The 25,002-nt window shown below is 35.7% G+C and overlaps 1 protein-coding gene across 1 annotated transcript; it reads right to left on the bottom strand.

Annotated features, from left to right (window-relative positions):
• Window positions 1-10,610: 10,610 nt before the first annotated feature.
• LOC120129656 lies at window positions 10,611-24,711 on the bottom strand. The gene is made up of 6 exons (XM_039147108.1): window positions 24,539-24,711; window positions 23,941-24,389; window positions 23,652-23,876; window positions 22,629-23,009; window positions 17,597-17,742; window positions 10,611-10,621 (listed from the first exon to the last, which is right to left on the bottom strand). Exons 2-4 carry the CDS (start codon window positions 24,340-24,342, stop codon window positions 22,668-22,670), a joined length of 969 nt encoding a protein of 322 aa, XP_039003039.1. The 5' UTR covers window positions 24,343-24,389; window positions 24,539-24,711; the 3' UTR covers window positions 10,611-10,621; window positions 17,597-17,742; window positions 22,629-22,667.
• Between the last annotated feature and the right edge of the window lie 291 nt (window positions 24,712-25,002).

Genomic DNA, 25,002 nt, shown 5'->3' with positions numbered 1-25,002 from the left:
CCCCACGTACGCCGTCCGTCGGCATAGCCTTTTGGCAGCGGATAAGCAGTTCGTTGTCCCAGCTCCAGCCTGGTTCAGAAGCGTCGAAGTGCTCCCGAAGGTTCGAGAATGGTCGGAGATCGTCGCCGGTCCCCGGTGGAAAACCTTCATCAGGAGATTCAACCGGAATAAAAGCGGAAGTGGCGGCAGACATGGGACATTCCAGTACGATCCTTTGAGTTACAATTTGAATTTCGACATGTAGTCATTCATTTTCGTCCATATTTAATTTTTTTTATTTATTTTTATTATAGTAATATAGTATAATTTTTTGAAAATATTTTTGAAAAATATAATATATATAGTTTTCAAAAAATATTTTTTGAAATATATATTATATAGTTTTTTTAAAACGTTTTTAAAAAACTTATATCTTATATACAATATATAAGTTTTAAAACATTTTGAAAATTATATAGTATATAGTTTTGAAATCATTTTGAAAATATAATATATAGTTTTTAATAAATATTTTTGGAAAATTTATATAATATATATAGTTTTAAAAAATTTGGAAAACTTATATAATGTTTTTAAAATCATTTTTGAAAACTATATAATATAGTTTTGAAAATGTTTTTAAATATAATATATAGTTTATTTTTTAAAACATATATATTATATAATCTATATTATTATTAATATTTATTTTATTTTATTTTATTAATTTAATTTAATTTGTTTTGTTTTGTGATCCAGGTCCAAAAATAAGTCCAAGAGAGCCAAGTTGGGCCTGACCCAGCTCAGAGGTTAGATTAGGGTTCCAACGTATGTCATAGTGCTGCAATAGAGGATTAGGGTTGACAAAACCCTAAGATATCATTTGGGTCAACACAGATTGCAACGGCGCCGCACAGAGGTAACATAATGGTCAAAAGGCGAAACGGCCGACCGAACATCCCAGGACTGACCCATCCCGGGATGAACAGTCACACATGCTCAAGAAGATCGGACGCAACAACCATAATCCCAACTATTTTGAGGCCAACATCAAGCACACCGGGGCTATAAAAGCCCCCGATATCAACACAGCCAAGGGGGACCAGAGAAAACCGGGATATCATCAGAAAATACCCACAACATCGAGCCGTCATCACAAACATAACAACATCAATAGTGAACAAAACAGCAACCACCACAACCAAACCAAAAAATAGAACACAGAAAACCAACCGAGAACAGCCAGATCCATAAACGGTGCCACAAAAACAGTAGCCAACAACCCAAAAAAAAAAGAACATCATCAAACTCATACACCAAAGGCCGAAGCCCCACAGCAAAAATCAAGCAAAATAAGTGAAATCTAAACTGGAGAAGCCCCCCGGAAGAGAAGGAATCGTCGGAAAAATGGTAAGGGACAGTAACTTGACGGCTAGATCTGCTTCGATCTAGGTGTTATCTCGGTATTTCAGGGCTAGAATCGGGATCTCGGTGGTCGTTCATTAGCCGAGGAGAGGGCATTGAGAGAGCTAGGGAGCGTGTTGAGTTAATCGATTGACTGAATCGGCCAAGAGGGAGGGTGAATTGGCAATAAAAATTTTTGTGGAAGCTTTTGCAGAAAATTGAAAGAAATTGCACATCGATTTAGAGTGGTTCGACTTTATCAACCAAAGTCTACGTCCACTACCTTAGCTATCCACACTAAGGATTTTCCAACAAATTCACTAATTTGTTCTTTCTTTTGAGGCCAAAGAGATAACCTTACAACTCCCTCAAGAATATACCCCAATTCTTGAGAACACTCTTTTCTCAAAGAGAAATACAAATTTGCAAACTTACAAGAAAAACCTCACAAGGCAAATATGTTTGCACAATTCTAGAACAAAGAAAGAACACTTAAGAATAAATACAATTGAGCACAATAAGTGTTCTTGAAAGAAAAATGAATATTGAATGAAAATAGGCTTGAAATGCTCAAACTTGAGATTTGATGCTTTCTCTTTGATTCTCTCTTGATTGTAATTGTTTGATGTTTCTTGTTATTGATCAATGGCTTCTAAGCTTGCTTAAATACACCTTGAATCACTTCTGAACGTTGGGGATGATTAGAGAAAATAATATAGCCGTTTTAGTGTGAAAACAATTAATAAAACAGTTTGGAGCGTGGGGGAATCGGTACCCCCTATGGGGAATCGATTCCCTAAGTGTAAAATTCAAATATTTCGACCGTTATACAAGGGGGAAATCGGTACCCCCTGGGGGGGAATCGGTTCCCTCCGAGCATACTGGAATTCTCGGAGCCAAACCATTCAGGGGGGAATGGGTACCTCCTTGGGGGGGGGGAATCGGTTCCCTCTGAGCAATCTGGAATTTTGGCTTTGAAATGGTTCGAAATACTTTGTAAAATTATTTTGAAATTGTTTTAAGTTTAAAACTTAATTTTACACTTTGAGTAAGGATTAAAAATGATCTTTGAAAGATTTGGAGTAATGTTTTGATATTCGAATAATTCTATCGAATATACTTAGAAAATCATTTGGAAAATCTTAAAATTTATTTAACCTAATTTGTTATATCGAAATATCAAAATGTTTTCAACAATCTCCCCCTTTTTGATATAACAAAACATTTTAGTAATTTTAAGATTTTGAAATCAAGTTTTGAAATTACTCCCCCTTTCTTTAACACTTCTCCCATTTATCATTTAAAAACACATTTAACACTTGTCCCCCTTTTTGTTAAATCAAAAAAGACATTTTAAAGAATTTAAACAAGGTTTTGAAATCATTTAGCCAATTGATTATATATAATATAAGCTGCTAAGATCACAAGCAAGAGAAACGTTAGCCATTAGTTTCATAATCAATATTCATAATTAATGTGAAATGGCAAAATTGGTCATATATCTAATCATGAAGTAAATGTTGCAATAATGAATAAATTTAATCACACCAAATAGATCATTTCTAACCATTCATAAATCCAAACAAATTCAAAGTCAATCAATCCACAAATTCAAACATTCCAAAATATTCAAAATGTTAAAACAATAAGTTTGGAGTTCAAAGCAAAACATAAAATCACATATCAGGATCAGGAGGAGGAAAACGAGCTCGCATAGCGGCCATTTCGTTAGTGAGGTCATTAATACGCGCGTTGGTTGCTTCATTGTTTGCACGCATCTCTCGAAGAATTTCTAATTGTTGAGCTCCCATTGTAGATAAGTGGGACTCTATAAAAGAAGAGTGTGAATCCATGGTAGCGTATCGAAAATCGAATATCTCCATAAAGGATTGGAAATATGGAGGCATTTGATGCGTTTGTTGTGCTTGCTATTCGGGCTGCTCCTCGGGCTGCTCAGGCTCATCTTCGGCTTCATCGATGTCTCGCATTAATTGCTCAAGCTCGAGATCTTCGTCAGCTTCGGGTGGAGCTTGTGAAGAACTAGCTCCCGGAGTATTTGCAGAAGATCGAACCCATTCACCGGTTTCCTTATCCTTAATCCATCCCACTCTCGTTAAGGAAAGAAGGTTAATTTGTTTCTTAAGGGGAAAAATAACATCTAGACCGACTCTAAGCCCAGCTTTGGAAAATAGATTACTCAAAATGCAACCGTAAACAAGAGATGAACAGAGTTTCTTGTTAGGAACAAGATTTACGGTTTCAACAATTTCAGCAAAAATAATCTGAGGTTGGTTAATTTTAATATTATTTTCGAAACAATGTAACCACAAAAGATCTAAGGCTCTAAGAGTATAATAACGACCTCCGGATGGTCGAAACCACCAAGAAATCATTAGATGAAGAAAACTTTCATGAAGGTCTAAGACACTTGCACTATCACTTCTTTTATAACGAGATCCTAAAACCTGTTTTTCATTTGAAATACCATCATTATCTAGTCCGAATGTATTGGCTATGTAAGCCGAGTCAATATATAATAATTGTCTTAGGAGGTAGGAACGAATTCCTATGGTTTCGGTTTCAGTTTGGTTTTTAACACAAACGACATTAGAATAGAAAATACGAACAAGTTGATGGTAAACGATGGGTTCAAGGTCAAAGAGTTTATCAAAATTCCACTCTTGTAAAAGAGGAAGATATTTAAAATTGATAGCTAACATAGCTTGACGAGAAGGAATACGTTCTTCCCGAATTTTGTAAGAGTCGAAATATTGATAATACCAAAAACGATGATTTCTAGGACCAGGATGATTGAAACACGAATTTTGGATAGTCAAATTAGGATCAATGGGATTAGGATTAGAAATTGGAATAGGAGGAGGATTTGGAGGTGGATTTGGTTGATGGTGTGATCGACTAGATGATGACCTAGCACGTTTAGGATTTGACATGGTTTAGGAAATCGAAATAGAATTGATAACCTGCAATTTAGAAAACATATGTATGCAATTTAATCAATCCCAAAACTCAATTGAGTCCTCAATATTTCAAGGTTCTCTAAATCAATCCTAATGGGCAAAGTTTTTTTTTTGAAAAAACTTTTGAAAAATATGGTTTTGAGAAACAATATATGTATAGTTTTCATAACAATAACATAATTTAATCAAAACACAATAATTTGAAAATTGACATTTTTTTAATTTCGAAAATTTAAAAAAATTGGAAAATTCTTGTGTTTTTGATGAAATTGGTTGTAATATCTAGTTTCTAATCACTAAACAATCAATGCCTGATCTAAAGTTCATCCTATAACTAATTAAAACAAGTCCTATGTTCAAAATCAATAAAATAGGGAGTTTAGAAAATTTTACCTTGAAGGATGAGATTGAGTGGATTTTGATGTTGTTTGCACGATTTTAATGATAATTGCAAGTTTAGGAGATGATATTTGAAGTGAATTCCGATTAAAATCGATGATTTGAGGCAAAAATGGAGATTTGAATGCTTAGAGGGTGAGAAACGGCGGACGGAAGAAAATAGAGGGTTTTTGAGGATTTTGAAGGGTTCTGCCCGTGTATAACCAGAACCCCAGGGGGGTATCGATTCCCCTGTGGGGGGAATCAGTTCCCCTTCAAAGGGGGAATCGGTTCCCTCAAGGGGGGATCGATTCCCTCTGCACCAAGATGCTAAAATCCGATTTTAAACACCCAAAATGCTAAATTAATTTCCTCTAGTGGTATTGGCAACTCATATATTGAAAATTAATCATGTTCAAACAATTCAATTAATATTTAAACGATATTTGAACATAAAATTAATTTTTCATCAAGAATCATAAACTCCCCCTAACTAATAGCAATGAATGCAATCAAAAATTACTATTATAAGCATTTTTCATTTATTATTAAAAGTGCTAAAATTATTTTAAACACTCAGTGAAGATAGATTGGTCAAACCTAATTCTCTCCTAAGTGTCCAAAATCGTTCCTTGTCTAAAGGTTTTGTAAAGATATCCGCTAATTGGTGCAAAGTATCAACAAATTCTAGAACTACATCTTCCTTAGTGACATGGTCTCTAATGAAGTGATGTCTTATTTCAATATTCTTAGTTCTAGAGTGTTGGATGGGATTTTTAGTGAGACAAATAGCACTAGTATTGTCACACTTGATAGGAATGGTACCTACTTCAATTCCATAATAAAAACATTGTTGTTTCATCCATAAAACTTGTGCACAACAACTACCAACTGAAATGTATTCGGCTTCAGTGGTAGATAATGCAACACAATTTTGTTTCTTTGAAAACCAAGAAATTAGCATATTTCCAAGGAATTGGCAAGTACCGGAGGTGATTTTCCTATCTAATTTGCATCCTCCATAATCCGCATCAGAAAAAGCGTGCAAGCTAAAGCTAGAGTCTCTAGGATACCAAAGTCCTAAACTAGGAGTGTCCTTAAGGTATCTAAAGATTCTCTTAACAGCTAGTAAATGTGATTCCTTAGGACATGATTGAAATCTAGCACATAAGCAAACACTAAACATAATGTCCGGTCTACTTGCAGTTAGATAAAGTAGAGATTCAATCATTGACCCATATAATTTAACATCTACACATTTACCTCCTTCATCTAAGTCAAGCTTTGTTGAAGAGCTCATTGGAGTGTCATGAGGTTTCCCATTTTCCAGTCCAAACTTCTTGAGCATATCTTTGACGTACTTAGCTTGATTGATGAAGATGACATCTTTTCTTTGCTTGATTTGGAGTCCCAAGAAAAATGAGAGCTCCCCCATTATGCTCATCTCAAACTCACTTTGCATTAGCTTAGAAAATTCTTGGCAAAGAACATCATTAGTAGAACCAAATATTATATTATCAACATAAATTTGAACTACTAATAAATCTTTACCTTTATGCTTAAAAAACAATGTAGTGTCAACCTTCCCTTTTGAAAAACCTTTTTCAATTAAAAAATTTGACAATCTTTCATACCAAGCTCTAGGAGCTTGCTTTAAACCATAAAGAGCTTTTGTCAATTTTAAAACATGATCCGGAAAATTTGAATCTTCAAAACCTGGAGGTTGTTCCACATACACTTCTTCTTTTATAAAACCATTTAAAAATGCACTTTTAACATCCATTTGATATAATTTAAATTCATTGAAACATGCAAATGCTAATAACATTCTAATTGCTTCCATCCTAGCTACGGGAGTGTATGTTTCATCATAGTCTATGCCCTCTTCTTGAGTATACCCTTGAGCAACAAGTCTAGCCTTGTTTCTCACTATATTACCACTCTCATCAAGCTTATTCCTAAATATCCATCTAGTACCTACAGTAGATTTATTACTAGGCCTTTCAACTAATGTCCATACTTTACTTCTCTCAAATTGATTTAATTCTTCTTGCATAGCCATAATCCAATGTTCATCATTTAATGCTTCTTTAATATTCTTAGGCTCTATGCATGAGATAAATGCAACATAATTACAAATATTTCTAAGAGAAGATCGAGTTGTTACCCCTTTGGATGGATCACCTATAATTTCACCATCCTTGACATAGTTGTACTCTCTTGGATAAGATACTTCCCTTTCTTCAATGGTTGGATTCTCAAGAGGATCATGAGTTTCCTCATTTTTCGTTTCTTCCTTTGATGATGGTTCTCCAACGTCATGTCTAACGTCATTTGTATTTATAACACCTACATCATCATTCACATAAGAATCCTTCCTCGGAAGGGGATTATCATCGAAAACAACATGTATAGACTCTTCTACAACTAAAGTTCTTTTATTAAATACACGATAGGCTTTAGAATTTAAGGAATAACCCAGAAAAATTCCTTCATCACTTTTAGCATCAAATTTGCCAAGGTTTTCTTTACCGTTGTTTAAAACAAAACATTTACACCCAAAAGGATGAAAATAACTAATGTTAGGCTTTTTATTTTTGAAAATTTCATATGGAGTTTTCTTTAAAATTGGCCTAATCATTACTCGATTTACAACATAACAAGCGGTATTTGTGGCTTCCGCCCAAAAATATTTTGGCAAATTATTTTCACAAAGCATGGTTCTAGCCATTTCTTCTAAAGTTTGATTTTTCCTCTCAACAACTCCATTTTGTTGAGGGGTTCTAGGTGCTAAAATATTATGGCTAATACCGTTAGAGTTACAAAATTCAGTAAATCCAAGATTTTCAAATTCAGTTCAATGATCACTCCTAACACTAGTTATAGAGTAACCTTTTTCATTTTGGATTACTTTTGAAAACGTGATGAATTGTTCTAATGCTTCATCTTTAGTACTTAAAAATAGAACACAAGTATATCTAGAATAGTCATCTACCAAGACAAATGCATATTGTTTTCCACCCAAGCTAGTAGTTCTAGTTGGCCCAAAAAGATCTAAATGGATCAATTGTAAAACTCTACTAGTTGATACATCATTAATGGATTTAAAAGAAACTCGCTTTTGTTTTCCTTTAGCACAAGCATCACAGATTTTATCATTATCAAATTTAAGCTTAGGCAACCCTCTTACTAGGTCTCCTTGAATTAACCGTTGTAAAACACTCATACTAACATGTCCTAGTCTCCTATGCCATAACCAACTATCATGTTCATCCTTAGCAACTAGGCATAAATTAGTCATATCAAAAGAATCTAAATGCACCATGTATATGTTTCCTATTCTATGACCAACAAGCATAATCCGATTAGATGCAATGTCAATGACTTTACAACCATTAATTTCAAATAAGACATTGAATCCTTTATCGCATAATTGACTAATACTCAATAGATTATGCTTTAATCCATTCACATATAAAACATTTTTAATTTGTATGGAAGATGTATTACCTATTGTACCAATACCTTCAATGTGACCTTTTGAATTGTCTCCAAAAGTCAATTCTCCTCCATTTTTGGCGTTAAGCTTAATGAACCGGCTTTTGTCTCCGGTCATGTGTCTTAAGCATCCACTATCAAGGTACCATGAATTTGAATTTGTTTCCCGTGCCTTGTAGCAATGCTCATTTCCCTACAAACATAGATTAATTTTTGATTTTTGGTACCCAAATTCTTTTGGGTTCATATTCATTAGTTTCCAAAATCCTAGTCCCCTTAGGTATCCATTTGTGTAGCATATTTTTATCTTTAGTAGTAATGAGTTCTTTAGGAACCCACATACTTCTAACGATTTTTCCATTAGAGGTTCTTTGGAGACCTCTATGATTGTAGTTTCTAAAACTTTTTCTAACAAAGTTGGATTTTGAATTTCCACATTTTTCAAAATGTTTTGTTCCAACTTTATCAAAAGAAGTTTTAAGATCATCAATTTTCTTTTGATGATCATCATTGATCTTTGAAAGTAAATTTTGCAAATCTAAATTTTTCTTTTCAAACTCTTCTAGTTTGATTTGCAAATCTTTGATTTTACTTTCAAGATCGTTGTTGGTTTTGGATATGAGTTTGTTTTCATTTTTCAATTTTGAAACATCATTTTTATATTTTAAAAATAATTTCTCATAATCCGAAGCCAACCCATTATATTTCTCTAATAACTCATCATAGGATAAATCATCAAAATCGAATGAGTTAGAGGTTACCTTAGAATCTTCCCCAAATGCCATCAAGCACAAGTTAGCTACTCCTTATTCCTCTTCATCGGAACTTTCTTCATCGCTTCATGTAGCCACATGAGCCCTGTGCTTATTCTTTGATTGACCCTTTTTCTTCAATTGTGGGCAATCATATTTGACATGCCCTGCTTCTGGCTCAAGGGTGAAAGGATCGTAACGAAGGTAGCTCTGCCATCATCAGGAGAGGAAAACGTAGGCGTAGATGATCCATCTATTTATGCTGCCGAATGCTTAGATTAAGTTCGTGCTCTCATCCGAGCGAGTAGACGGAGTTTGAGGAAATAGTGCAAGCTAGAGTAGAGGAAAGGAACGAAGGTAGCTCGAGCGTTATCGTTATATAAGATTACGTTCGCCTTCTAAGCATGATAAGTTCGTCACCACCAAATGCACTGATCCGTCTAAGAAGGGGTTCGTGTTCAGTCCGATCGAGAGGGTATGAAATAGAGCTCGACCAACGGGAGAGGAACGATGGTCTCGAGCGAAAGCGAGAGGATATGAAACGCCTGGGTCTTCAAGAGGTTCTTTGAAACCAGGGTCCGTTAGGAGGGGAGTGTAGGCTCAAGGATGTAGCTCGTGTGAACAACAGGCATCGAAGATGTTTTATAACGCCAACGTCCGAGGTTATGTAATATCTCGAGCGAAAGCGAGAGGGGTTGGTTGGTTTAAGGCTACGAATGTAGAAGGAAAGGAACGATTCGCGTTCAATAAACAATAGTAGTTATCCCTCCCCGTTCATCTGGAAGGAAGAGGAATCAACAACGGAAGGTGAAACCGAAGGAGTTGAATGAGGCGAAAGGAGAGGAGCGTAGGGGTACCGTAAGGTAGCGTTAGCGTTCGTTCGGAGCATATGTATGGTTTGGCCTGGAAAGCGTGAGCCTTTTAAGGTACTGAAAGTAAAGCGATCGGGTATGGTGGAAATGAAATAGCTCGACAGAAGGAAAGCGAGAGGAGGCTTTGCACCGTAACCATAATGAAAGTTCAGATCAAGTGCCAGAAGAAATGGTCGACTCTGAATCCGGATTGGTTTGAATCGAGAATGAAAGATTTTCTCTAAACTAGAAAACCGTCAAGAAAGGATCCATCAACATGATGGACACTCGAAACCTTATCTATCTGGTTTGTGTAAGGAGGGAACCGATTTGACCTTTTCAGTAAAGGGGGAAACAAATAAAGTAGGAGACGAAAGACTAACATAGCGCTTCACGCCCAGAGGAAGATGCTTTCTTTTAGCCTACGCCTACGCCTTTCCCCTTTTAATAATAATAAGGTAAGCATCCAGCTCTCGATCCAGAGCTACTGCTTCAACAATCAACTGAGCTCAGGAAGTCAGGTTAAGACGTCGACTTATACAGGGTCTTTTCCGATAAGATGAAAAACAATTCCTGTCTTGAAAGGTAAATCCCACTAAACTACACTTGTACGCTTGACATGAAAAGTAGAGGCAAGCAGAGTCAAAGGCCAAGCCTCAACCAGCAAAGGGGGACAGCCATGCCAATCCAAGCAGAGCAACTAGAAGCCCACTCTACCTTTCTTTCTTTATCTTAGACTTCGTTATTCAAGGAGACCCATGTGCATTTCCTCTGTTCTGTGCTCTTGAACTCTTGATTCCCTTGTGCCTTTAGTTGAAGTATAGGTCGTCGATTCAATCTATCTTGATGGGATTTTTGCTTTTGTTGAGTGGTATATAAGGGATTCCTCTAGTAAGTAGCGACAAGAGGCTACATCAATAGCTGAAACTTGTTTTTGGGTAGGGTAGGCTCGGAGTCAGAAGTCCTCTCTTTCCCAACCAAATAAGCATTTTTGGAAAGTTCATCTTCCCGCGGTCAAAACTAAACAACACTTGCGGATAACAATCAGACCTTACCCGGGACAGAGACCATACTAGAAAGCCTAATTTAAAATAATTCGGCTCAATTCACATCTATGAGCGATGATTCCTGTTTCTCTTGCTCGCTTCGATCGGACTCTGACAGCTTAGGGAAGAATGAAGGGTCGCTAACAAGGCCCCTAAATGACTGCTCAGAAGGCCTACCCATTTTTTTTCCTAATTCCTTTCTTTCTACTAGTTCTTACAAAAAAAATTTGCAGGAAGTAACAAAGTCTTTCCTTCCGAAAGAAACTCCTGAAGTCACGTCTTTCAGTACTGGGACTGAAGTCAAGTACTTTCCAGTTGCTCTTTGCCCAAAGCCCTCCTTCCGACTTAAACAACTATAAATAGCTTTAGCATCTCTTGATAAGGAAACGTCTTTCTAGAGCTAAGGGGAAGGTTTGGAACCCTAGTAGCAGAATGGAATCAGTTTACCAGGCTGACTTCCATGGCAACACGAGTAGTTTAACTCATCACTACCTCGTAAGGGCGTTGAGAATTGTTTTTGCTTTTATTGTTCAAAATTCTTAAAAAAAGTCTTAAAATAGCCCTTGCATAGTTTACGAATTCTGCTTAGTAAGGACCTAAACTAAACACAGGAATGGTTTGTAGCAAATGATTGGGTCCTTCTCTTTCGGTTCATTTTTTAGGCCTTCATTTCGTTTGAATTTTCTTCCTCGATAAGGTCTCATCATTTTTTTGAACCGTTTGGCAAACAATGCCATTTCCTCGTCATCGTCATCGTTATTCGAATCACTCTCATCTTTTATGGATTTGAGAGCAACTCCAATGTTTTTCTTCTTCTCCTTCTCCTTTGGTGTCGCATCAATCTTGTCGAGGTCCACCTCATCTTCGAGCATCATTTCATGAGTGAGGAGTGACCCAATTAGCTCTTCAAGAGTTAAGGACGTTAAGTCCTTAGACTCGATGATTGCCGTCTTCTTTGATTGCCACGATTTTGGGAGGGAGTAGACAAACTTCCTCACAAGCTTTTCATTTGAAATGATCTCTCCATATGATTTGAGACCATTGACAATCGTTGAAAATCTATCCGTCATAGATTTGATATCTTCATTTGGTTTCATCCTGAAATTTTCATAGCTATGCGTTAGAATACTAATTTTAGATTTTTTTACCTCATCGGAACCTTCATGAGTGACTTGAAGTTTGTCCCATATTTCTTTGGCGGTTGTACACGATGAAACTCTTCCGTATTCATCTGGTCCAAGAGCACAAAAAATGATATGAATGGCTTTGGAGTTGAGCTGGAACATTCTTGTCTCTCCTTCACTCCACAACCTTGGATAAGTAAGAGGTTTGATGTATCCTTCTTCTACAGCATTCCATGCTCCCATGTCACTTGCTTGAATGAAGTACATCATTATATTCTTCCAATAGGCATAGTTAGCTCCATTGAAGAAAGGAGGCTTGTTGACGGGCATCGAATCGAGATCGGAGTCGAAGTTTGAAGCGGAGGCCATTGATGACTTTGATTATCAATATAACTCTTCCCGAATCGACTCAAGAGGCGATTAAACCTTCAAATGAGTTAGGCTCTGATGCCAATTGTTGAGTTAATCGATTGACTGAATCAGCCAAGAGGGGGTGAATTGGCAATAAAATTTTTTGTGGAAACTTTTGCAGAAAATTGAAAGAAATTGCACAACGATTTAGAGTGGTTCGACTTTATCAACCAAAGTCTATGTCCACTACCTTAGCTATCCACACTAAGGATTTTCCAACAAATTCACTAATTTGTTCTTTCTTTTGAGGCCAAAGAGATAACCTTACAACTCCCTCAAGAATATACCCCAATTCTTGAGAACACTCTTTTCTCAAAGAGAAATACAAATTTGCAAACTTACAAGAAAAACCTCACAAGGCAAATATGTTTGCACAATTCTAGAACAAAGAAAGAACACTCAAGAATAAATACAATTGAGCACAATAAGTGTTCTTGAAAGCAAAATGAATATTGAATGAAAAATAAGCTTGAAATGCTCAAACTTGAGGTTTGATGCTTTCTCTTTGATTCTCTCTTGATTCTAATTGCTTGATGTTTCTTGGTATTGATCAATGGCTTCTAAGCTTGCTTAAATACACCTTGAATCACTTCTGAACGTTGGGGATGATTAGAGAAAATAATATAGCCGTTTTAGTGTGAAAACAATTAATAAAACAGTTTGGAGCGTGGGGGAATCGGTGCCCCCTATGGGGAATCGATTCCCTAAGTGTAAAATTCAAATATTTCGACCGTTATACAAGGGGGGAATCGGTACCCCTTGGGGGGGAATCGGTTCCCTCCGAGCATACTGGAATTCTCGGAGCCAAACCATTCAGGGGGGAATCAGTTCCCTCTGAGCAATCTGGAATTTTTGGCTTTGAAATGGTTCGAAATACTTTGTAAAATTATTTTGAAATCGTTTTAAGTTTAAAACTTAATTTTACACTTTGAGTAAGGATTAAAAATGATATTTGAAAGATTTGGAGTAATGTTTTGATATTTGAATAATTCTATCGAATATACTTAGAAAATCATTTGGAAAATCTTAAAATTCATTTAACTTAATTTGTTATATCGAAATATCAAAATGTTTTCAACAGAGCGTTTCTCTCATTTGAGAGAGATGATATCTGAGAAAATGGTGAGAATGAAGGGGAGAAGAGTGATTCTGGGTATTTATATACCGAGGACTAAAGTGAAAATAGAGGATTCTTAAATCCTTTCCGCCATCCCTGGTATTTTGAATCGCTTTGCAATTTCGTCACCATTGTAAATTCGCCTCTGAATTCCCAATTTAATCAATTTTGTCATTGTTTATATTTTTTAAATTTTATGATTTGGCCACTAACGTTTTTTACTTTTGCATTTTAATTTAATACCAATTTAAGCCAGTATTTTTAATTTGTCTTAATTTGGTCCTCTATGCAGTTATTTTTTTCCTTTTCTTTGTTTTCTTTGATATATATATATATATTCTATTTATTCTATTTTTATTTATTTATTTCCTTTGAATTTTTCTTTCTTTCATTTTTCTCATCTTTCGATTTGTTTAATTTTTCTTTTTCTTTATTTTTATTTCTATTTTTTTGGGGGTCATTTTATATATATATATATATATTCCTCTTGATTTACCATTTATTCATTTTATTTTATTCTTTTATTTATTTATTTATGTAGTTTTTCCCCTAACATGTTCGATTTATTTTTTTTAGAGAAACTCCAACAAATCAGAGGTAATTAATTCGAATCGAGAGTTTTTAAATTTTAATTTAAATTTTTTAATTTTCACAAATTAAGACAACCGATAAATTAATTGGTACCAAAAGGGCGGTTCAAGGGTGCTAATCCTTCCTTGACCGTAACCGACTCCCGAACCCGACACGTTTCTGGTACAACGCAGATCAGGTAAGACGGTGTCCGACCTACCTAAATTCATTTTAAAATAGTTGGTGGCGACTCTAACACTTTTATTTCAAGTCGAAGCCCAATTCCGGGCCCCACCGAAAGACGGGTCCGACACGACCAAGGACCGAGACAAATCGACGATCTAGGTACGGTGGGTTTGGGGCTTTCTCGACCAGGTACGCTTCAGTCTCTGGCTCGAAGAAAACGTCCTCTGCTTAAGACGACGACGGTTACCGGTGCCGAACCGGATGAATCGTGTGAGCGTGAAACAGAGTCTCTCAATTGATCACGTCATTGTGGCGCGGCTTATTCGTTACTTTTTTTATTACTATTATTTTATAAGGTAAAATATCTATTTAGTATTTAAATTATTAATTTTTATCTATTTTAATATATAACTTTTAACCTTTTTTAATTATATTTAATGTTTTGTTTTATTTTAGTCTCTATTGTTAAAATTTTAACGTTTTTAAATTGAAACTATCAGTTTTCGTCTGTTTTAATATTTAAATTTTATTTTTTAAAATTTAATTTTAAATTTTGAACTGATAATAAAATGAAAGAAAAATTAAACTATAGACATAATTTTAAAAAAAATCAAAAATTTAAACACTAAAATAGACTATAATATATAGTTTAAGTATCAATGTTTAATTTACCATGTTTTATATGATTGCCCTTATAGGGTTTTGTGTTTATGGGTTTTTTTAATAGAATATTCGAAAATAGGATGAAGCGTGTGGGATTAAGATTAGTACAAGATTAGATTTTGTTTGTATTCTTGGATTTGTTTTTATATATAATATAATTATGATAAAAATCAATATGATGTTTAAATAAAAGAGTAAAGTATACAAAGAGTCCGTAGATTATAAAATATTATTTTATTGACTCATTTAATTATTAAAAATTACAAAACTATTATTTGACTATAACACGTTAATGTTTTAGGTATTTAGACTATTTATATTTACAAAATGGTCATCTAACTATTCATTGTGTTTTAAACTTGTCATTTTTTGTTAAAAATTGATAGTTTAAACTAGACTTTAATCTACTGATTGATATATGATAATCATTTAAGATTACGAGTTTATATTATATCATATCTCAGGTAATATGTTAACGTTCAATTCAAACTGCTATCAAATTTTAATAGAAAAGGACAAATTTGAAACACAATGAATAGTTAAAGATCATTTTATAATACTTAATAGTAATGTACTTAAAAAAGTAACGTCTTATAGTCGAAACCATTTTATAACTTTTAATAGTTGGAGGCAACATCATATAGTCGATATATCATTTATGTACTTTACCCCAAACAAAATTATAATTAATGCATGTTTATAATTATAATTAGGGTAAAGTATAGAAATGGTCTCTAAATTTTTTAAAAACTTCTATTTAGGTCCACAACTTTTAAAACTTATAATACAGTCCCCCAACATTTAGTTTGTTTGTAATATGGTCTCCGACGTAACCGGTTGTTTACAATATAGTCCCCCGACGTAACCGGTCGTTTGACGTTGTTACACTACCGTTAATACGTTTGCAATATGGTCACTGAACTTTTTAGGCACTTGCATTTAGGTCCGCCAACTTTTAAAACTTGCAACACAGTCCTTAATTTCATTCTAAACCCCAAATTCTTTTTCGATCTCAAATTTCCTTTTTTGCTTCTCCATTAGTTGAATTGTATTGAATTATAGCTTTAGAAGACAATTTTGCATGCACACAACTCGAAAGACATCATGACATGGTAGTATATTTGGAACAACTACTTGACCCTGTCATGTTGCCTTTCGAGTTGCGAAAGAGACTGAGAGGTGAATGCGCTGTTTGGGATTTCATTATATTTGATCATCTGTTGGAAAATCTTTAACCACAATGATTAAACGAAGAAATTATTATATGTCATTTATACAAAATAATTCCAGCTTTGTTGGTGACTTTCAACAATGATACTTAGTCCATCTTAGTAGTATTTGTCAACTCTGCATTTCTAACCTCATTTTTTCTCACAAGCATTTCATCAAACATCTATGCTTCACCTGATATGACCTGTATCTAACATTACACATTGAATTTTTGATGATCCTGATAGTCCCTTGGACGAGTCTTCTCTCAATGGACCTTATTCAAGTCAACACCTCCACATAATTCAAAGTTAGATTAGAATTTCTCATACATCCCCGACTAAAAAGTTATTCTGGAAATGAGAAGAGAGAAGCGAAAAAAGAAATTCGAGATCAAAAAGGAATTTTGGGTTTAGAATGAAATTAAGGACTGTGTTGCAAGTTTTAAATGTTGGGGGACCTAAATGCAAGCGCCTGAAAAGTTTAGTGACCATATTGCAAACGTACTAACGACAGTATAACGACGTCAAACGACCGATTACGTCGGGAATCATATTGCAAATGGACTAAATGTTAGGGGACTGTATTACAAGTTTTAAAAGTTGGAGGACCTAAATGAAAGCTTTAAAAAATTCAGTGACCATTACTATACTTTACCCTAATATTAATTAGGTTGCTCAAGGAATGATCTTAGTTGGGAAAATAAAAGAGTTACTCTCCGTAAGTGATTAATTTTCGAACACCTTTGCCTGGTGTGTAAATTTAATCAGGACTTAAACAAAATAAATACCAAGGTAAACCATACGGTTAGTACATAAATTATCACTTTTGTTCAATTTTGGCCACCTAACTACTTTTTGTTTTAAAATCATACCTAAAATTATGTTTTAGATTCATTTTGGTCACCATCATAAAAAAATAGGATAATGCCACGTCATTATTAGAAAAAAAATTTTAAAAAAATATCACACCAACAATTTTGTCAATATTTAACATGTGATCAAAATGTAACGTTAAGTATGATTTAATAATAATAATAATTTAGTGACCAAAACAGAACAAACGTAATAATTGAAGTACTAAAAGTGTAGCTTACCCTAAATACTATCATGAGACCTCATTAAGAATGCTCGTCTAATATTCATTAGGCAGTAAATCAACCGTATCTAAACTGAAACTATGCTCAAAGATTGAATCCAAAACTTTGTAATAAAGTATCATATCATGTAAGACTTGATCATAGCATGATGTTGCAAAATGAAAAGAACTTTCAGAGAAAATGGAAATTGAAAGCACCTATTGTCTTCGCATTCGGTTGCCGATTTGCTTCGAACGAAAGCACCAGGAAGGTGAAGGTGTAATCGGAGAAGTGCCAGCGCCCAGCAGTCAATCCTCTGACTTTAAACATTTTCTGCTGCTGCTTTTCTCACATTTCTCTTTTTATATTAGTTTAACTCGCTTGGAAGTCGAGGAAAAGATGCAATTTCTGCAACAGCAACTCACGAGTTCCAAAACTGTCTTCTTTACGTGAGTGCGCAGTCAAGGAAGCAATTGCTCGAGCAGACCATGTGTATACCTGTAAAAATACGACAACAAAAGATAAATAAATTTGGCTTGTTCGGTACAATACATATCGCTCATCAATGCTTCAATTGGATGACCATGCGCAGAGACGAGTTTTCGTGCAACAGATAAACATCCAATATAACCAAACAGTCCAACCTTGGATGACCACAATTAGCCTAAAAAACTATGGCCGGCCTGCTTCAACTTGTCTTGATACACAATTTGTAGATAGACACTAAGTAAGCAACCACAAAGAAATAAAGAGAACCGAGCTAACACGCAACGAAAGCAATAACTGCAAGCAAATTAAGCCTAAGAAGAAAAGTGCGTATGTAACCAACTACCTGTGCCACCTAGGGATGTAAGACTGCCCCGTCCCTAATGAGGAAAATACATGACGCGGAGATGGAATTGGGTGTTGGATACGAATATTTGTCCAACACGAATATGTGAAAACATTTTCAAGTTTTATATATAATTTGAAAGATCATACCATGTATCGTATCCAAATATGTATAGAAAATGAGTGCTTTAAGGACGATGAAGTGTTTGGGAAACATAGCCTTCCCACCAAACCATGTTGCACATAAGGTGAACAATTTAAAGAACATGTTATAGACAACAGTGTTCTTCCCTGATTCAATAATTGGAGTTATAATGCTAAATGAACAAAATTAGGAAGAAGAAAAGTCTCTTATTACTTCGAATAGGAATACACCCTTTTTAACATAGCAGAAAAAAATAAAAAAGAAAATAATCTCTAATATTTACAAGGAAATAATCTCTAATAATAAGTCTATCCCTAAAAATCAGTAATTACATTATGACTAATATTTACAAGGAAATTCTTAGAACTAAGGTAGAGAATCTCCTTAATTTAAGGATTTCCAACACTCCCCCTCAAGCTGGAGTGTAGATGTCAATCGAACCTAGCTTGCCCATAATTTCTTCGAACCTTTTTCTGCTCAAGCTCTTGGTTAACACATCTGCTACTTGTTGTCGAGTAGGTAGCTATGAAACACAAACTTCCCCTTTGTTAATTTTCTCTGTAATAAAGTGGCGATCGATTTCCACATGCTTGGTGCGGTCATGGTGTACAGGGTTGTGAGCTATATTAACTGCTGTCTGGTTGTCAAGTTCAGTATTATAGGTGTTGTATAGGATAATTTTAGTTCTCCCATTAGCAGTTGTAGCCACATTCCTTCACATATACCTTGGGACAGAGCTCGATACTCAGCTTCAGCACTGCTGCATGCCACAACCGACTGCTTTTTACTCCTCCATGTCACGAGATTACCCCAGACATAGCTACAATAACCACTTGTGGAGCGCCTGTCATTAATAGCACCTGACCAGTCTGCATCAGTGTAGACTTCTATGCTTCGATTTACATTTTTCTTGAAATGCAACCCCTTACCCGGTGTCCCTTTTAAATATCTCAATATCCTGTAGGCAGCTTCCAAATGTTTCTCCCTAGGAGCATGCATAAATTGACTAATAACACTTACTCCAAACACTATGTCTGGACGAGTATGAGAAAGATAGATAAGTTTTCCCACTAACCTTTGATATCTCCCTCTGTCTACCTCTTCTCCATCCTTATCAGTTCCTAATTTAAGGTTGGGTTCCATGGGAGTCTATGCTGGTTTGCATCCTAACAGTCCGACTTCAGAAAGTAGATAAAGAACATACTTTCTTTGAGAGATTAAAATACCTGCCTTTGACCTTGCTATCTCCATTCCAAGAAAATATCTAAGATTTCCCAAGTCTTTAAGTTGAAACTCAAGACTTAAGAATTCTTTTAGTCTTTCAATTTCAATAGAGATTAAAACACTTCCCATTAGCCGAGTGTTTGTAGAATAAAGTGTGATCAGCTTGACCTTGAATATACTGTCTACTCGTCATGGCTTTGGCAAAACGATTAAACCAAGCCCTGGGGGATTGTTTTAGTCCATACAAAGACTTCTTCAACTTGCATACTTGGCCCTTGCTTCCTTCGAATCCGGGCGGAAAATCCATGTAGACTTCTTCGTTTAATTCTCCATTGAGAAAAACATTCTTTACATCCAATTGGATCAAAGGCCAATCCAAATTGACAGCAATTGAGAAAAAACACTCGAATAGTATTTAGTTTGGCCACTGGTGCAAATGTTTCCTCGTAGTCCAACCCATATGTTTGAGTGAAACCCCTGGCCACAAGTCTAGCCTTGTATCGATCAATGCTCCCATCTGGTTTAACTTTCGTAGTGAAAATCCACTTACAACCCACAGTCTTCTTTCCAGTAGGTAGTTTAGATATTTCCCACGTTCCATTGTCTTTAAGAGCCTTTATTTCTTCCAACACGGCTTGCTTCCATTTGGTTGACTTAAGAGCCTCTTCTATGTTCTTTGGAGTTTCTACAGAGTCAATATTAGAAATAAAGGCATTGTAGGATTTAGACAAGTTCCCATAGGATACAAACCGAGAAATGGGATGTTGAGTGCAACTTCTCGTGCCCTTTCTGATTGCAATTGGAAGGATGGAAGGCGAAGGGGTGAGACTTCTTCCTCAGGATAGTCCTCAGGTAAAGATGGCATTGGCACTGCTTTTTCAGTTTCTGGCAACTGATGTTTCCGAGAATATACACGAAGCTGCTGAGTTTTTTCTTGTTGTTTTTCAGAAGGAGAGGGTTGTTTTTCTTCATTTGTATAATTAATCGCCCTTGTTTCTTGTTGCTGCACAGTGGAGTCGAGTAAAACGAGGTCCAAATCAGGAATTACAATGGCTGTAGGAATTTCAGCAATGGCTGTAGGATTTTCAGTAGTGGCTATAGGATTTTCAGCAGGTTTTTTAGTGGTGGTAGGATTGATAGAGTCTTGAGATATAATGAGAAGGTTGTTCAATGTCTCATCTTCACTAAATATCTCCCCCTGAAGATGAGAGGCTGGAAAATATGGCTCGTTTTCGAAGAAAGTAACATCAAGGGACACAAACATTCGGTGTAGGGTTGGAGAATAACACTTGTACCCCTTTTGTGTAGGTGAGTATCCAAGAAAGACACAAGTGTGGGCTCTAGGATCAAGTTTAGATCGGTTAGGTTCATGATTGTGGACAAATGCTTTGCAACCGAAAGTTTTGGTTGGGAGATTAGGAACACGAAACATGGGAAATATTTTTTGAAGAGTATGTAAAGGTGTTTGAAAGTTTAATACCTTTGATGGGAGTCGATTTATAAGATAACAAGCAATGAGAACAGCTTCTCCCCATAAATACTTCGATACACCTATAGTAAACATAAGAGCACGAGCCGCGGTTAAAAGGTGTCTGTTTTTCCTCTCGGAAACCCCATTTTGTTGAGGGGTGTCAGGACAAAAACTCTGATGTATGATTCCTTGCTCAGAAAGATAAGGACTTAGGATAGAATTAAAGTACTCTCTCCCATTATCAGTTCTAAGGGTATGAATTTTGGAATTGAACTGAGTTTGAATCATTTAATGAAAACTTTGGAAGACTCTAGAGACTTCGGTTTTTTCTTTGAGAAGATAGATCCAACAAACTCTAGTGTGGTTATCAATGAATGTTATGAACCACCTAGCCCCTGAGACATTTTTTACTCGACTGGCTCCCCATAAATCACTGTGGATTAAAGAGAAAGGTTGAGATTGAACATAAGGTTTCAAAGGATAAGGGACACGAGTATGTTTAGATAGTTGGCAAACTTCACAATTCAATGAACTTATTTTCTTATTTAGAAATAGTAGAGGAAACAGTATTTTCAAATACGTAAAATTAGGGTGTCCTAGTCTACGGTGCCATAGCATGATAGATTCTTCTTTCGATGTAGATAAGGCCATCCCTTCTTGTGAACTGTTTTTATTCTAAATATATAAGCCATCATCAACTTTAGCAGTGCCAATCATCTTCCCCGATTCCTATTCCTGAACCACACAACCGAAAGCAGAAAATTCAACAAGTACTTTCTCATCCTTGGTAAGCTTACTAATTGAGAGTAAATTACAAGAAATATTTGGAACATATAAAACTTTATCAATGGAAAAATTTTCAGTAAGTCTGATCGTTCCAATTCCAGCCACCGGGGAGTAAGATCCATCAGCTATGCGAATCCGGGAGTGATCATGACAAGGTAAATATGTGTGAAACAAACTTATATTACCTGTCATGTGGTTGGATACACCCGAATCTAGTATCCAGATTATTAGTATTTAAGGCAGTACCTTGAATAGCTAGTGATTCAATGGTTGTAGGAGTCCCGAGGAGTTTATGAAGAGCCTCAAGTTGAGTTTTGGTGAGTCGAACATCCTGGGCATCTTCTTCAGTAGTAGATATCATTGCTGCCTTGTTTTCTTTCTGATTTTTTTCAGGATAACCATGGAGTTTAAAGCATTTCTCCTTGGTATGTCCAACCCGGTTACAGTGACTACACCATGGCTTATTTGAACCGGAATTAGAGAGGGTTTCATTGATATCACCCATGAGAGAAGAAAAAAAGAAAAAAAAAATGTTTAGGAAGAGAGATGAGAGACAAATGAGTAGGATCGAATGAATCCTATGGCTCTCGATACCATGAACAAATTTAGGAAGAAGAAAAGTCTCTTATTACTTCGAATAGGAGTACATCCTTTTTAACATAGCAGAAAAAAATAAAAAAGGAAATAATCTCTAATATTTACAAGGAAATAATCTCTAATAATAAGCCTATCCCTAAAAATCAGTAATTAGATTATGACTAATATTTACAAGGAAATTCCTAGAACTAAGGTACAGAATCTCCTTAATTTAAGGATTTCCAACACTAAAAGATTCTTGCAGTTAATGTGCACTCAATCATTGGTGTACTGGTTCTACAAGAACATACGGAATTGATGCATGCACAACTCTAGAAAATGTTGTCATACCTGGAAGTCGTTCATTAGTTCGGATCATCTTGAATTCTGTCAGTTGGCTGATGACTGCAACTGGTCAGATATCAAGTAGGTTTTATCATCCGGAGAACCTTCAAGACCTTTTACCAACTTTGATGCAAGCTGCTCCACAGGCGTCAAGCATACAGCTACAACCCTTTTGTAAGTCTCGCCAGTTTCTTCAAAGAAGGCAGCTCGACGCCAGTAGTCAACATTATTCTCACAAACCAAACATAGATCAAGGTATGAAAGATATTTCAGAAGAGAAGCTGGAGAGGTCTCTTCTAATGCAGCTAGGAGCGGTTCACTCAGATTTGTTTCTGCTGCTGTTGATCCTATTGGTGGTGCAAACATGAACCTTTTTGTATGTAACACCTATAACAGAACACGAATATAAGTGAGAAGAAAGATTTATATTAAGGAACATCAGCGAACGTGCCTTTTTGTATGTAACACCTATAACAGAACACGAATATAAGTGAGAAGAAAGATTTATATTAAGGAACATCAGCGAACGTGAACGAATATGTTCTCTATGAACTAAGAAAGCATGCAAAAGGAAGTGAGACCAATACGATGATAAGGTTTAGCATCTTGAGAGCGGACAAGAAAGTGAAAACACCAAGCCAAATGCACAAGCAGCCAAGACATTTGGTAAACTGCATATAGTTGACAATCAATACAGCTTTCGAAGGTTGAGAAGATAAAAAATTAAATGACAAAATTTACTGCTTTGGGAGGCAAGAAAGAAGATGCAATAATGGTGGTGTTTCTTATGCAACAACGAGTACACATTCTTCATTGACTGACATGGTTAACACTTAACAGTGATGAATAGAATTGATTTATAGATTCAATCCTCTTTCGAATCCGGTAGCTAATATTATGAATTATTCATTCACAAAGAAGCCGTATAGGTCAATGAGAATATGTTTAAGCATTAGAAAAGTGGTTACTCAGCCTAAAAGTGTTGAAAAAACAGTAATTTGACAGTAATTTTTCAAGTTTCAAACCAACCTGATGCAAATGGTGAGTTAACTCCCAACAAAGATACACAGAAAAGCCGGAGCCGTAAGAGACTATATGTCGAGCAAAAAAGTTCCGGACCTCGAGTTCGGTGCTAAAATCGTGTGGCAAAAATACCAATAGCAGAGCCGAAAATAGATAAGCTGCATTAGAAAGCTTTAATGCTCGAGTAATGGCCGAAGGGATACCCATCTTGAAGCTAAAGAACAGGGGACGCTGTCGAAAAAGAGCAAACGAAACCCAAGTCATAAAACAAGAAACACTAACAACATCAATTCACCTGAACAATGGGGAACTGCAACACCCATTGCCGCTTATAAAGATAAAAAGAAGCATAGAGTAATCCCGAAGCAAAACCCTTAAACCCCACTCTTCCATAGACACCACAAAGAGACAGAGCCGAGAGAGAACCCGAAACAGCCGCCACGGCCGGCAACACTGGCAAAATACGTCTAAATTTAGGTTGAGGAGATAAAACTGTGGAGAGGGAAAAAGAGAAGAGCAGCTGGGAGAGATGAAAGCTGAAGAAGGAGATGAAGATTGCAGTGAAGGAGCGCCATGAGACGATCGTTAACGTGAATGCCAAGAAAATCAAGCTACTTAGAATCAATTGCAATAGTAAAAAGCCTACTAATCGATTCTTCACTACCACGTCTGACTCTACTGCTGTCCATGAACACATACTGGTTTCCTCCCTTTGGCCTTTAAAAAGATCGAAAATTTCGGCAAGAAAAAAAATGCCCATCAAAGAGAAACAAAATAAGGAGATTTGAAGCGAACTTACTTGGATGATCAAATCAAAGAGAGATTAAGAAAGAAAATAACGAAACCCAAAAAGTAAACAAAAAGGGAATAAAGAGAAATCAGTAAGAGTCTATTTACTTACCCAAAGTGTTGTTGAGCTGCAGAGAGGAAGAGAGTCAGAGCTGGCGACAATGTGAGATTAAGTGATGGGCGGCGCGTCAGATATATGGTGGTGGCCACGAGCCGAAGGTGAGGGAAACCAAGAGAAAAGGTGGGGAAGAAATATAAAAAGAAGAGGGAAAATGGAGTGAAGTAATAAAGGAAAGGGAAAATAAGTTTTCAGTCACTCAACTATCAATTTAGTTCTATATTGATTATCTAACTATTTTTTTCAAAAGCATACTTTAAATTACGTTTTGATCACCAATCGTTAAAAACTTAATTCTGACATGTTATTATCATTGAGAAAAATAAAAAATGTCTGATTAATAATTTTATTTATTTTTAACGATAAAGGATTAAAATATAATATTAAATACGATTTTATAAGAAAAATAATCGTAAGACTCAACCGCGACAAGGTTTTTCATGCTCATTT

Source organism: Hibiscus syriacus, unplaced genomic scaffold (assembly GCF_006381635.1).
Source record: "Hibiscus syriacus cultivar Baekdansim isolate YM2019G1 unplaced genomic scaffold, ASM638163v2 tig00110503_pilon, whole genome shotgun sequence".
Classification (NCBI taxonomy): Eukaryota; Viridiplantae; Streptophyta; class Magnoliopsida; order Malvales; family Malvaceae; genus Hibiscus; species Hibiscus syriacus.
Note: the sequence above shows the minus strand (reverse complement) of the source record. Positions and strands in the feature narration are given on the sequence as shown.

Bases quoted from the DNA above. Each gene is read 5' to 3' on its own strand.
- LOC120129656 (XM_039147108.1), bottom strand. From the start codon at position 24,342: ATGTGTTCATGGACAGCAGTAGAGTCAGACGTGGTAGTGAAGAATCGA. The intron at 23,877-23,940 runs GTGAATTGATGT...CTTTTTCGACAG, and splicing joins TGCAGTTCCCCATTGTTCAG to CGTCCCCTGTTCTTTAGCTT. The intron at 23,010-23,651 runs GTTGGTTTGAAA...GTTCTGTTATAG, and splicing joins TAACTCACCATTTGCATCAG to GTGTTACATACAAAAAGGTT.